Below are 13,712 nucleotides of genomic sequence, written 5' to 3'. Positions count from 1 at the left end.
GAAGATGCCCCAAATGTATGATGTGATAATTATTAGGTCAAATTAGGGTGACTGCAAAATTTTCAATGAGGATGTGTTTTCAAACATTGAGGTGCTTTCTAATCTTATATGAGGGTGTCTTTTATGCCATACTTGTTTTCATACAGTGAGATTACTCACTGATATGATGAGGGTAGTCTCGCGGACCCAGACCCTGAATATATTGGCTGGTCCACGAGACTATGATGAGGGTCAGTGCTTACTATTTATGAGCTTTTCTCTTTGAGTCAGTGACTCTGCATGAGTGTGTACCATGATCTAAACAAAGCTGCATGGGAGAGTCCCTTGCTTGCATATGTATTGCATGGACTGTGTCACAGAGGAGGACCTTATGCATGGACCTCTGGCAACCATTCTTGCTCGCACTGCAAGGCAGGGAGGAAACAGTCCAGAAGATTGCCTTATCCTTTGTGGATTCACTTGCTTCTGGACAAAAACCAGTATAGAAGTTATTAAGTTCTTTGGTGAAGTAACCTTTTCGTACTGATAAGGGAAGTGTATAATTATAGTCTTCGTGAGTCAACCACAGCTGCTATACAAATAAATCTACAGCATTGTACAGATTGTTTATGATCCAACTTTATATAGGCAAGTCAATGAGCACGAGATCAACTGCCAAACAAAGACAAGTGTCAACTACCCCCCTCGCAACACCAAACGTTGCACGATTTGCATGCACCTAGGCCTTCAACTTCGAAGCAGTCATGTCCTCAAAAGAAACAGTCCTATACAACCGAACAACACATCTGAGCTGCTGGACAACCTCTATACCCTGCCTTGAACAAGTGGTGGTACGTACTATATTGGTCTGGCTCTGCGTCTCAGTCTGTCATCATAATAATGATTATTCTCAAGGCAAATTGCCGAACAGAGTGCCTCAGGGAAATGCTCATCACACGATTGGATACGGAAAAGCTGAAGAACTTATCTAAAATTGTTACAGAAACAGACAGTGGAACACTGTAAAAAAAAAGGTAGTGAAATACCTGTTTCAAATTTTACTGAGGTTACTAAAAATCCATATAAACTTTGTTTACAGTGAACTAGCCAAGACATTGAAAGCCTCTAAGAAGTGGTGATCTCAAACTAACGCACAAAGTGTACACGAAACCCCTTTCTCTCAAACACCCTGACCTATCAATAATTATGATGTAGTGTACCTCGGTGCACTACAATGTGACCGAGCCTCCAGAGCAAGTACCATTCAGTCAAAAACATTATTCACCGAACGGTATAGGCGGTTCTGCTGCTATTGTGCTGAGCACCCCCTCACTAATCACAAACCAAGGCCCACGAGCTAAAGCTTTCTTATAGTGACGCTGCAGTCAAGAATCAAGTATGTCGTGTTTACTATATAGCATTTTGACCATCTATAGACAAGTGCTAGATCTACGTCTATAATTATAACTTATAGTATAGATCTATAAGACAGTTTATGCACGATACTAGATCTAGTCTATAATTATTATTGTGTTTTCTACTTATTTACTATTTTTGTCTGGTGCAGGTGTGGGTGTGGGTGGCATAACAACTAATGAATACCGGATGCGCGCAAGCGCAGAATAGATGTGGTGGTTAGATAGTTTACAGTGATTTGATGTTCTCTAGCTCTTTGAGAGAAAAGCCTACCCTCTGCATATCATGCAATGAGTGGAACTAATATTCGCTGCATCTTCTGCTCTAAGTATCTCATCAGTGGTACCAACCCAAGGCAGGCAACGTGTGGGGACAGGCTCTGTGGAGCCTGTTTCACTGAGAGGTACGTGGGCTTGCCTAGTATACCATGTACCACCCACTATCATAAAATGCATGTGCTTTTGTAATTTGTGCAGGGAGAAAGGGGAAAGAGAGATACTGTGTCCAGTGTGCCATGAAATGATAATTCTACCTGAGGCATGTTTTTAGTATAAAGCTGCTGATCGTAGATCTAGCTGATTTACTTGATAGCGCTAGCAACCATCTTCTAGTTACAGCGCACCACAAAGACTTAATTATGATTTTTCAGTGGTACACACTGAAATAGAACAAGAAAAAATAATTCTAGTTTGGGGCTGAGCAATATTATACTACTAGCTCTACGAGGCGTGCGGTTATATATATCATAGATCAATTTTACATAATTATAGCCTCGATTTAAGGGCGCATTATAATTTCTACCTAAGCCCCAGCAATAATTTATTTGGCGCTGTAATTAGATGAAAAACGGTAGCTCGTTTTCTTGTTGCAAAAATGGTAACGTACTTTGTATACACAAATTCATGCTTCAATTTTGCTAATTGGCTATGCTAGCTAATAATTGTGCGTCAAATGTCTTACATAGATTAGTTATGTAGCAGTAATTGTGAACTCTCCTTTTTATATTAAATGTTGTAACAGAGTTTTCGAGACAAAGCCGTTGAAGTAGAAGCTGCCAACGTGACTGCGAAATGCTCCAACAAAGACTGTCCCTGGGAGGGCCTCTGTAAGAACCTTGAGGTAGAGGAAATTATAGATTATCTATAGTGCAGTGTCATAAGGTGTGAAGTTGCACACCAACTTCACACCCTATTGCTGAGCATAGGTGTGGTATAATTAAAGAGCTGTTTAAAATGTCATTAGTCACCCTGACTGCAGCTTTGGTAACCACCCAGTTTGCTCTTATACAAAGCTGTGTTTATTTCTTTTCCGTTTTATTTCCTTAATATCATTCTACCTCAACCACTTTTAGAGCCACGAGGGGGATTGCAAGTTTGGGATGGTGAAGTGTCCGAACAGTGGTTGCTCGGTAATGTTGCCCCGAGAGCAAGTGGAGGTCCATAGACAGCAGTGCTACTACCAGCAAGTGTCGTGTCATCTGTGTGGGATTTCAATGGCCAGAGGCAATATACAGGTAGGTATGTAGCTCTATAATAGTAACAGTAGACTTAAATCATTAGTATTAACACTATATTGAATTTGGGTTAATTTGTGTGGAAAATAATCCTATTGACTAAATTGAATTTCTGTGTGTGTTGTAAAGAAACATACAGGAACGTATGTCTACGGTATGCCAATGTGGTACGGTATCACTGCTAAGCTACCTACCACACGTACAGGCACATATTGACAGGGACTGTCTTGCATCTGCGGTCGAGTGTGGCAACAAATGTGGAGTCAAAGTTGCCAGGGGAATGGTAAGATGCAGATTCAGATTTTAAGTGGTTTTTTACACTTTTGTGTGTCAAATTTTCTCAATATATGCATGTACTAGCTATTGTTTTATTGTTACAGATGAGCGAGCACTTACAGAAGGAATGTCGCTTACAATCATTTACGTGCACTGTTGCTAATTGCACATTTAAGGTCTGTGCAGCCCCTGGTTATTTCCCCTATTAAATTACTATTCGTTTGTATGAATACTATAAGCATACCAGTATCACTATGCCATTGACGTACCTGTATATAGCCTTCAGTTTAATAAATTTTGCTTGTCTAGCATCTTCATCTAAGCGTAATCTTAAATCTCTACCAAATTGTTGAGATTGAATGTTTTGTACGTCGAAATTAGCTACATGCACTTGAATCCAACACAGCCTTTTCTTTGGTGATTTTCTATTTTTCCATTTAATTCTTTATTTCTGCAGGGTACTTCCAAGCAACTCCAGGAACACGAATCCAAGGGCGTGGTGTTTCATCTAAGATGTGTGAGCAAGACTGTTGATGAGCTCAAGAACACTAGTGCCCTACTCGCTCGCTGCGTGCCTCAACCAACCACTGAGAAACTTGCTACTGAGAGGGACAAAGCTTTAAGCCAAGCGGTGGCGGATATAACTGAAAAATTAAAAACAATGGGAGACAATATCACAGACAAATTGGAACCAGCTGTATTTCATCTGCAAGAAGCCGCTAATGAAATGGGTGTAACATTGCAAACCGTACAAGCTACAACCTACGATGGAAAATTCATTTGGAAGATTCCTGAAGTACTGCGAAGAAGAAACGAAGCTAGAAGTGGGAAAACTATATCTCTGTATTCTGCTCCATTTTATACGAGTCGCCATGGATACAAGCTCTGTCTAAGGCTCTACATGAATGGCGATGGTTCTGGGAAGGGCACCCACTTATCATTCTTTATCACCCTAATGCGAGGGGAATACGATGCCCTCCTCCCCTGGCCGTTCAGACAGGCAGTCAATCTGACCTTGGTGGACCAGAACAAGCAGCGGGACATTGTCCAATCGTTCCGTCCTGAACCAACCTCCTCATCATTCCAGAGACCACGCAATGAGATGAACGTTGCCTCAGGTTGTCCCACATTCGCCCTCGTTTCTGTCCTTGACAACGTCTCCTACGTCAAGGATGATACCTTGTTCCTCAAATGCAAGGTGGACCTCATCGGACTTGAAAGTATCTACTAAATTCTCTGACTTTGATTATAATTATTGCTTCGTGTTGATATCTCGGAAGGTTTCACAATGTTTTGACTGCGGAATGATATCTACAGCCCAATCTTGAACACAAAAATTAATAAATGGCTAGCTAGATTAGTAGATGCCTCTGATTTTGTGTGCCAGTTTTCCCAATATCTTTGCTGTTTGTTACAATACTAGACTATAGATCTAGTCTTTGAGTTTTGTGCTATTTTCATGTAAGAGTTGTTTTGATGCTGGAGTATAAAAATATATCTCTATGGCTACGTACGCTTTCATGGTAAAGACTCTAGCTGCCAGCTATAGGGCTAATTTTAGAATCTCTACAGTTAAGTTGGAGAGAAGTGCCTGGGCGCATCTCGATGGCTGCGTCTGAAATCAACCCTTCCAATTTCATCTCAACTGGACCACCACCCTCCATTGCAAATTCTGGGTCTAGCCTGCAGCAAGCCCCAAGCAGACGTAATTCCAGCCTTCCAAACCCAATCCCTCACATCCTTGAGAGGCAAAGGCATAGTGTGACCTCTAAGCTGATGAACAGCAAGGCATTGTCTGAAATGCAGCAAGCCTCAAGCAGACGTAACTCAAGCCTCATTCCAAACCCGATCCCTCACATCCTTGAGAGGCACAGGCATAGTGTGACCTCTCAGCTGATGAACAGCAAGGAATTATCTGAAATGCAGCAAGCCTCAAGCAGACGTAACTCAAGCCTCCTTTCAAACCCGATCCCTCACATCCTTGAGAGGCACAGGCATAGTGTGACCTCTAAGTCGACGAACAGCAACGAATTATCTAAAATGCAGCAAGCCTCAAGCAGACGTAACTCCAGCCTTCCAAACCCGATTCCTCACATCCTTGAGAGGCACAGGCATAGTGTGACCTCTAAGTCGACAAACAGCAACGAATTATCTGAAATGCAGCAAGCCTCAAGCAGACGTAACTCAAGCCTCCTTTCAAACCCAATCCCTCACATCCTTGAGAGGCACAGGCATAGTGTGACCTCTCAGCTGATGAACAGCAAGGAATTATCTGAAATGCAGCAAGCCTCAAGCAGACGTAACTCAAGCCTCCTTCCAAACCCGATCCCTCACATCCTTGAAAGGCACATGCATAGTGTGACCTCAAAGGAATTATTTGGAATGCAGCAAACCCCAAGCAGACGTAGCTCCAGCATCGCAAACCCGTTTCCTCATATCCTAGAGAGGGTGATGAACGGCAGTGCCATTGGGGCTGAAGAGAGCAACACCTGTACACTATCTGGCAGTAAAATTGAACACCACAAATCTATACAGCACATTTCGGAGCTGAGGGAGGAACCGAGTGAAGAAAATGTTAATCACAAGTTACGCTTTAAGAGATTTGCATTTCAAGTTAAGAACAAGGTAATATGGGAGAAGAGATTACAAACTGCTGAAAAAAATCTCAAGACTATGATGCCAACTGCAATCGATCAGGAGACACAAAGACTTACCTTCAATCTGGGTGCCTTTAATCAGAAATCGTACGGTGGACTATCACTGATAGCTAAGATTATCCTCATGCAACCGTCCTTCAATAGGACAGATGAAGAGCTCAAGTATATACATCAGTTTACTAGCCGTCTCAAGTGTTTCGATCGCTACTCTATCCACGTCCGAAAGGAACTAGCGAGAGTGCTCTACTACGAGTCCTTCAAGAGGAGGCAAGTGGTGATAAGACAGGGGGACATTGGATTTAATTTTTATTTTATTCTCTCCGGAAATGTGGTTGTCGAAATGCAGGAGGAAGACAAGAAGACGGGAGAGAAGCAAACCATGATTATCGGTGAGCTAGGAGCGGGGGCCAGCTTTGGAGAACTGGCACTCCTTCACAATGACAGGAGGAGGGCAACAATTGTGTGTAACGAGGACTGCGAATTCTTGAAAATAGACAAACCAGATTACGATGAAGTGTTGAGGAAAAATCATGAGTGGGAATGGAATACCCGTACGGAGTATTTGAAGAACCACCATTTGTTTTGTTTATGGAATCCAACCTACCTGCGCTTTGCTATACAAGGGTCAGTGCTTATCGAGTATCCATCGGATACCCTCATATTGAAAGACTTAAGCTCACCTCCCGATAAAGTGTTCTTCATTGTCAAAGGTACTTGTATTGTGGCGGAAAAAGTGTATCTACTTGAGAGCATTAAGAACAGTACACAAGTTCATTTAATTACCAAGGAAAAGCTACCACAATCTCCTGACTCAAAACCAGACTGTACTCACAATCACCGTCACTCAGGCTACCGACCAATCAACAGTGGCGATAGTCGACGAGTAATCAGATGGTGGATTATACGCACCTTACGACCGGGTGACTACTTCGGAGTAGGGGAGGGGAGAGAGGGAACGAGCGTCATCTCAAACATGAAAGTGGAGATACTCCAAGTAAACAAGACGGTGTTTAAGAATTATGACCGCTGGAAGACGTTGGTGAGTATGAAGAATGCAGCAATGGAGTTCTATCCCACACGACAAGCTGCACTGAAGAGCTATATTCAAACCATCAAGTGGAGAGAATACAAACGAAAGCTTGTGATTGAAGCAGTCCAGAAGAAGAAGACTCGTTCAAACAATTACCGAGCCTACTTGAATTATTGAATTTCATGGTCACAAGTCAATTAACACTCTCATGTACCAAAACACTACATACATTTGATTTGCCACAAAATTAACTGTTGAATAAGTCATTTCAAGTCTTTTTTTAATTGTTTAGCTAACAGTTTTGCTTGCTTCTGAAGTAGGGACATTCCTGCATGTATTAAAAAAAAGTGACAGTTATTATAACAGTAAAGACTTAGTAATCTGACACCATGCATGCAACAACCTATAGCTGACCATGCAGTAAAAGCCATGGCAGTAGTAGTGTGAGTGGATAGCGATTGTTTACCTTTCTTAAAGCATCTCTGGTATTTGGCAGTCCATTCTCCTAATAGCACATTGTAGTACCTCTGTGTACATAGAGATGGTCATACATAGTCATAGCAGTATGTGTTTGTTTACAGAATTTAATTACAGACGTATACACACAACTACAAATGTACATGTATACAAAAATGTACAAAAAACTACATTTATTTATTAGTTACCTCCACTTCAAAGAACTTCTTGTATTTGTTGTAGTTACTGCATGGAAACACACGCTCAAACTCTCCACAGCGAGAAAGCTGAAGGAAGGGGAGTATTGGTCGAGGAGTATGCACACTGTACTGTAGACTGTACAAACATGTATAGGAACTGTAAGTACCACAGCATGCATCCGGGCAGTACAATGTATTACAATATACTGTATAATTATAGTGTGTACGCACGCATGCAGTGTAACCATATGCATGCACCTCATCTTCAGCTTGCATTATCACGTGGAGGTCATCAGCTGTCAGAGAGTCGACCACCTTAGACCTATCAACCTGTACACAGAGCGAAATTGTATTGTTTCGTGGCATGCATGCAGTCGTCTGGAATGTTATAGGCATGTAAACACAATAATTGTATGAAACGTCCTGGGGGGGGAGGGTTGTTGCGAGTAAACAAACAATTCCAAATGAGGGGGCAGAAGTCAATGAATTACTGCTAGCATTTTGTGCAGCACAATTAGATTTTATACATGTACTCACCATTTGAAGGCCTCGTTGAATAAACGCAGAGTGCTGTGTAATCAAACAAGGTCTAATTAAATTTATGACACCACAATTATGAATCTGCATTTGGTTCACAGAGAGTTTAATTAAGAGGGTTCAAAGACCCATTGTTTATCATGCAGCCCTACGTACATGTGCGTCAACATGTTTACTACACTTTGTACCACACAAACAATTATGACTAAGTCATCACTGTGACAGCATATGCCTACCTTTGCTCTCTCCTCTGTTGTAAGGTTGTAGCGGACCGACGACTGCCTACAAGAGCATTTAGACACCATGACAATCACTTTCAAGCAAAATTACTATACACCACTCCAGTATATTGGGGGTGAATAATTGGTCAATGCAGCTGTACATGTACTTACTCTCCAGTGAGCTGCTCTCTGGTAGGCAGGGTGAAGCCAGTGATGTTGAATAGATCCCTCACCAGCTGACCCTTGATGTTGACGTCCAGTTGAGACTGAGAGTGTAGACTGGGTGAGATGTTCACCTCCAATATCCATGGCTTCAGGCGGCGATCTAACATGACGTCGAAACCAAACAACTCGTGGACGCTGTATGGGGTCCTGACATTGGCCTTTACATTAGAGACCACAGAAGGCTCAGAACTGTGTGTGTATGTGAGTGCGTGTGAGTGCATGTGAGTGCGTGTGCATTGCAACACTCCATTAAAGATACATTTGCTACCAAGCAACCTTATACGTACATGTATAGTGTAATTACAAATCCGTCATGCAATGGAGAGACAAAAGCTACATGTACATGTACATGTAGATATATTCAGAATCAACGTCTTTTTTCCCGTTGTACATGCATAATTAATTTTACATGTTCAGTACATGTAGGTCGAGCTAGTACTGAAATCACATGTTTTATTCTTCCCGCATTTTCTGAAATCCTTATAAATTATCTTACGGTAAAATACATGCAATGCAGGCCAGTATAATTACAATAATTATTATAATCGTATGATGTCCTATTAGTGACTGGAGAGTGTACAGCAATTAATCCCCTATTACCAGTAATTGCATGCTGTCAATACAACGTATTATTTTCATACTAATCATAATTTGTGATACAGTTCTCTGCAGCTTTAATTTTCGGACGCGGCATAATAAACGTTGTGTGCAATAATGCACTCATAACAAGCACTGGCAAGGTTGCACTCATAAACAAGCAATTAGAAGCCTTAATTGCCATTGCTTGTTACTCGTGCTATTAATCCCATATTGCACTCTTAACCATACTATTATAATAGCTTGGTTATCTCAATAGAACATTGCAGTTGCTTCTCACCAGATGATGGTTTTAACGACCAGCTCAGTGATGGACTGCCACACACTGTCCGTGTCCACTCCGAGTTCTGTCTTCATGTAGCGCCACAGAGCTAGGAGCCCCCACTTGTGACCCTGGCAGACTGTCTCATCAGTGTTGGGTGTGAACTCACTATTCTGTTTGTTGATGCTGGAGGGAGACATAGACAGGAAAAAGCGAATTGTAAACAGGCGTAAATCTGTGAACCAACCAACCAAAGAATTTTAATAGAGCAACCTATAATAATAGATCCCATTTAATATTCATGCGCTAGCTAGAGCTAAATTTTGTTGTAGCAATAATTAAGTTTTATGAGCTCAGCATAAAATAATTCCCTGATGTAATGGTAATAATGGTTGAAAGGCAACTGGGAATTATGGCGACCTTAAACTATAATCATACCTGTAGTTGGTGAGATGCATGAATCTGTTTGAGAGGTGCTTCATGGCGGAGGAGTACTTGCACGTGGCAAACCGAGCCAGTCCCTCTTTGAACACGTAGATCTTGAGAGGATCATAGCACGAGACGTACACGTATATTCTCAGGTCAAACTTGCTGCCATTGATCAGGTATGGGTCTGATAAGTATCTGGAAAGTATGAAGAAGTATGTGAGGTGGTTTTTGGAACATCAACTACGAGAGAGCATGCCTCTTGCATGTATGCACACTCTCACCGAAGTACAGCTAGAATGTACATGTACGTAGATTTGTATGTGTACTACAATTTCACAGGTACACCTGTACCTGTTGTAATCTTATTGAGTTTGGTAAGGGCTCACCTTTGCACCACTACCGGTCTTCTCTTTGGTATTTGTCCCCAATGACTGACCACTCGAATACCGATACCGCGAGCAGCTGCAGGCTGCATAGGGGAAATCATAACAAATGTTACTCAGAACTAGCTGGCCACTTTACAAGGGAAACTTGTCTTTAGAGGCTTTGAGGTCGGTCAAGTTCCATGAAGGAAGGTTTCAGTAAAGTTGTGGGGAATGTTCAGAGAAAACTTAATTTGCGGCTATGGTAACCATAAACTGTATCAAGAGTTAACGCTTGACTGTATACATGTACGTATGCACCTAAATTACACAAACAGAATAACAAAGGCAGTTGACTATGACTGTATTACCCGTATATACATATAGTACACATTGATTGCTAGTCAAAAGTTTAAATCATCCTCTGTAACTTGTGTACATGCACTGATAGCCCTCCCATGCACAACATTCATATGACTCTTACTGGTTTGAGTATCCACTTCTGTTTGGCACTCTCGTTCCATACTTTCTTGAGCAACTTTGTGTCTTGAGGGAGGACGTAGGTATGTGGTACAAAGTCAAGATCTCTCTTGCCCACCCTCGCTTGGAGACGAGAGAGATTCCGCCAGAGTCGATCCTTGCGGCCAATCTCAAACGTCCCAGGGAAGTGGTTGAACTGGGTGTTTTTGTAAGAATTATTGTGAAAGACAGACATGCATTCATAATTATATATTTACCTTTTGATATTCTCTGAGGTGCCGAAAGGACTCCACCTTCATGTGCTTGCCCCAGTAGCCTAACCATGCTGAACCCTCTGTGCAAAAGTATCAACACATATATCAGTCTGTACGCACAATCGTTACCCATGGACACTAACGGATATGCATGCTGCGGCACTAATAGGAAATGCATACTGCAGCACTAAAAGAGATTCATTCTGCAACCTAAAACTGCAAACTAATTTAAAAGGAGATGCGTGCTGCGGTACTCACTGGTAATCTTGGTGAATCCCACTCTGGAAATGCATTTCTTGACGATGTTGGGAGTGAGGCTGCACACCTTCCATTTGAGCAGGGCACGGGATTCCTTCGGCAGGGGGGTGTCTGCAGGGGTTAATAGAATTTTATCAATGGAATAGTTACAGTATGAACGACAAACTAATGTACGCCACATACAATATGCATAACTATAGTGTACTCACACGGCTCGTCTTGTAGTGGAAAATGTATTGTATGGGGGAGGTGGTCTGGGAACATGCTGGGGGTCAAAGGTGAGGAAGTAGGAGTGCAATGACGGTCCATTTCTCCATCATCACAGGTCAGTGTGGTTGGGGTGGTTTCACTCAGAGGCCCTGAATTGTTTGGTAATTGTTCTAGGGAATCTGTGCTGATAGGTTTCGATTCCAATGGCTCTTCCACTTCAACTAAAGGAGGTCCAATACTTGTCTTCTTGGTAGGACTAATGAGCAAGGAGGTGATTCGATATTGTTTGCGGAGAGATTCAGTCGATTCTGTTTGCCCAAAATCTTTCTTTCTTCTCCGCTCAACCTCAGCCACCAACTCGTCACTGGCATAATTGACTGGCGCTGCTTGATTCTTCCCCTTTGATGGTTCCATGTCAGACTCCCCACTCACAGATTGTACCAAGGTGAGTGTATCATGACTTTGGTGACTTGAGACGTTGAATGGCGTCTCGTTATCGCTGTTGTCAAGGTCGGTGAGGTCGTCGTCGAGGTCAGCTTCAGTATAGTCCCTGCTACAGCTGTCCATGTAGCTCTCACTGTCCTCCACCGAGCCTATACCACTATAGCTGCACGTGTCGTCATCTGAAGAGGTGAAAATATCTCTGTAATAATCACATTCTACAAACTCTGAGAGATAAGTTTTGCTTATTCAATCTGCGTACATAATTTAGAATAGTCATAACAATTGAGGCGTCTAAATTGGCCCATCGCAAGGCATAATAATTATTGGGAATTTGAGCATAATAATATGTGACAGGCTCTGGGAAAACCAGATTATTGGAGCAGAATTTAGTATTGAGCTACAGCTAAATTTATGCCTACACTATAAAATCTCAAATAAAATGTTATTGATGTATAAGTATCTACAGTCCTTCTACTACCTCTCTGTAAAATCTGATGCTCTAAATCCAACTCTTTCCATCGAAACGCTTCGTCCAAACTTTCGCTATTACCTTATTTTTCCTAATTAAGCAATCTTTGAGAGCCGTTTTTCTCGATACTACATTTTACGGCTTCGAGTTTCCAACGCGCATGACTTGGGTATGAAACTAGGTATGTGAACACTAAGCATATCATTGTGTAGGCAATGCTCTGCTCTATCACTTGGTACATTAATCACCAAAATTTTAGTCTGCTCCAATAGTCTGGTTTTCCCAGAGCCTGTCACATATATACATTCACATACCTTCCAGCATGAGACCCTCTCCCATACAGAAGGTGTGCGACATCTTCCTCCACGGCTCCCTACGACCCTTACTGGAGCAGCTGGACGAACGGCTACTAGTGGATATGGATGCTCCCTGTGACACTCTCCTCCGGGGACCTGAATGACAAACAAAGGGGGTATTCTATGGATACCATTGCCTTCTTTATTAATGTGTAATTCTGCCAGTAGAAACTCCATGCACCGATTATGCTCTACTACTAGTAAGAGTGTACAGTACAGGCCAGCTGAAAGAAGGCAATGGGAGTGTAGTGATATGGAAGGTGCAGAGTGCATCATGCATATGCGAACGATGATTATTCATATTTACGTAAAATTAATGTAGCTTCATTTAGACCAATAATTAACAAGAAATTGACCGATGGACATTACATACCTGGTCGTGCAGAATCGTACAGATAGGAGTGGATTGACTGTGCTCTAACGGAGTCTGTGCTTGTAGAGCTGGCACCAGAAGTATGGCACTTACTATCTGCTGAGCGCTTTTTAGGAGATAGAGACATTCTGGGACTATGATCAACATCGTAACTATCTCTGTGCAAAACAAAGGGAAATTGTTTTGAAGAGTTAGGTTTCAATGAACTTGGTCGACTTGAAGAGTTGGGTTTTGATGGACTTGAAGAACTTTTTTTCGTACGTGATCCAGTGGAGAGGGAATGACGTGGACTGTACACAACAGGCAGTCTAGTGCTCATCATTACCGTAGGTACACTGTGTCTCTGTTGACTTGATGGAGGTTGCCTTGGATTAATCTTCTGTGCACCAGCGGCATTCGAGCATCGTCTGGAGTTCAAATGGCTCTTGACGTTTGGAGGTATAAATAATTGCTGTTTTTGAGAGAGTGTAATCTTTGACTTGCAACCAAGGCCTGCTGCTGCTGCTGAACCAGGTGGGGATAGGGTACTTTCTGCATGTGTAGGAGGGTCCCTCTTAGAGCCTCTGTAGCTTGCAGCCCGTTGTCTGATGTAGTGATCACTGAACATCGCCACTATTAGCTCAAACTCGGCTGCATGAGCTTGTTCTTCTTGTTCTCTGCTTGTTACTTGAAACAGCGTAACCATGGTGATCATGTAATTGACAAGCT

The 13,712-nt window shown here is 42.2% G+C and overlaps 3 protein-coding genes and 1 long non-coding RNA gene across 5 annotated transcripts; 3 read left to right on the top strand and 1 right to left on the bottom strand.

The window, feature by feature from the left end:
• The first annotated feature begins 231 nt into the window (after positions 1-231).
• Positions 232-1,538, top strand: LOC135347569 (uncharacterized). The gene is made up of 2 exons (XR_010398461.1): positions 232-1,013; positions 1,079-1,538. It is a non-coding gene; the product is annotated as an uncharacterized LOC135347569 (long non-coding RNA).
• Positions 1,539-1,590: 52 nt separating this feature from the next.
• LOC135347539 (TNF receptor-associated factor 3-like) lies at positions 1,591-4,693 on the top strand. 2 transcript variants are annotated; one of them, XM_064545578.1, is made up of 7 exons: positions 1,592-1,798; positions 1,872-1,932; positions 2,416-2,514; positions 2,747-2,908; positions 3,114-3,191; positions 3,289-3,360; positions 3,642-4,693. In XM_064545578.1, the coding sequence occupies exons 1-7, from the start codon at positions 1,686-1,688 to the stop codon at positions 4,413-4,415; spliced, it is 1,359 nt and encodes a 452-aa protein (XP_064401648.1). In that variant the 5' UTR covers positions 1,592-1,685; the 3' UTR covers positions 4,416-4,693. The 2 variants fall into 2 exon arrangements, with proteins under 2 accessions (XP_064401649.1, XP_064401648.1); XM_064545579.1 differs by lacking the exon at positions 3,289-3,360 and having other exon boundaries at positions 1,591-1,798.
• An 85-nt stretch (positions 4,694-4,778) lies between these two features.
• On the top strand, positions 4,779-7,146 carry LOC135347525 (uncharacterized). Its single transcript, XM_064545553.1, has one exon. The coding sequence runs from the start codon at positions 4,790-4,792 to the stop codon at positions 7,046-7,048; it is 2,259 nt and encodes a 752-aa protein (XP_064401623.1). The 5' UTR covers positions 4,779-4,789; the 3' UTR covers positions 7,049-7,146.
• LOC135347520 (tubulin polyglutamylase ttll-4-like) lies at positions 7,058-13,704 on the bottom strand. Its single transcript, XM_064545547.1, has 16 exons — positions 13,005-13,704; positions 12,590-12,727; positions 11,362-11,985; positions 11,153-11,263; positions 10,898-10,974; positions 10,645-10,836; positions 10,185-10,267; positions 9,808-9,993; positions 9,388-9,555; positions 8,457-8,699; positions 8,301-8,346; positions 8,065-8,097; positions 7,786-7,857; positions 7,537-7,614; positions 7,338-7,398; positions 7,058-7,199 (listed from the first exon to the last, which is right to left on the bottom strand). Exons 1-16 carry the CDS (start codon positions 13,696-13,698, stop codon positions 7,135-7,137), a joined length of 2,871 nt encoding a protein of 956 aa, XP_064401617.1. The 5' UTR covers positions 13,699-13,704; the 3' UTR covers positions 7,058-7,134.
• Between the last annotated feature and the right edge of the window lie 8 nt (positions 13,705-13,712).

This window comes from Halichondria panicea, chromosome 14, assembly GCF_963675165.1.
Source record: "Halichondria panicea chromosome 14, odHalPani1.1, whole genome shotgun sequence".
In the NCBI taxonomy this organism is placed as follows: Eukaryota; Metazoa; Porifera; class Demospongiae; order Suberitida; family Halichondriidae; genus Halichondria; species Halichondria panicea.
Note: the sequence above shows the minus strand (reverse complement) of the source record. Positions and strands in the feature narration are given on the sequence as shown.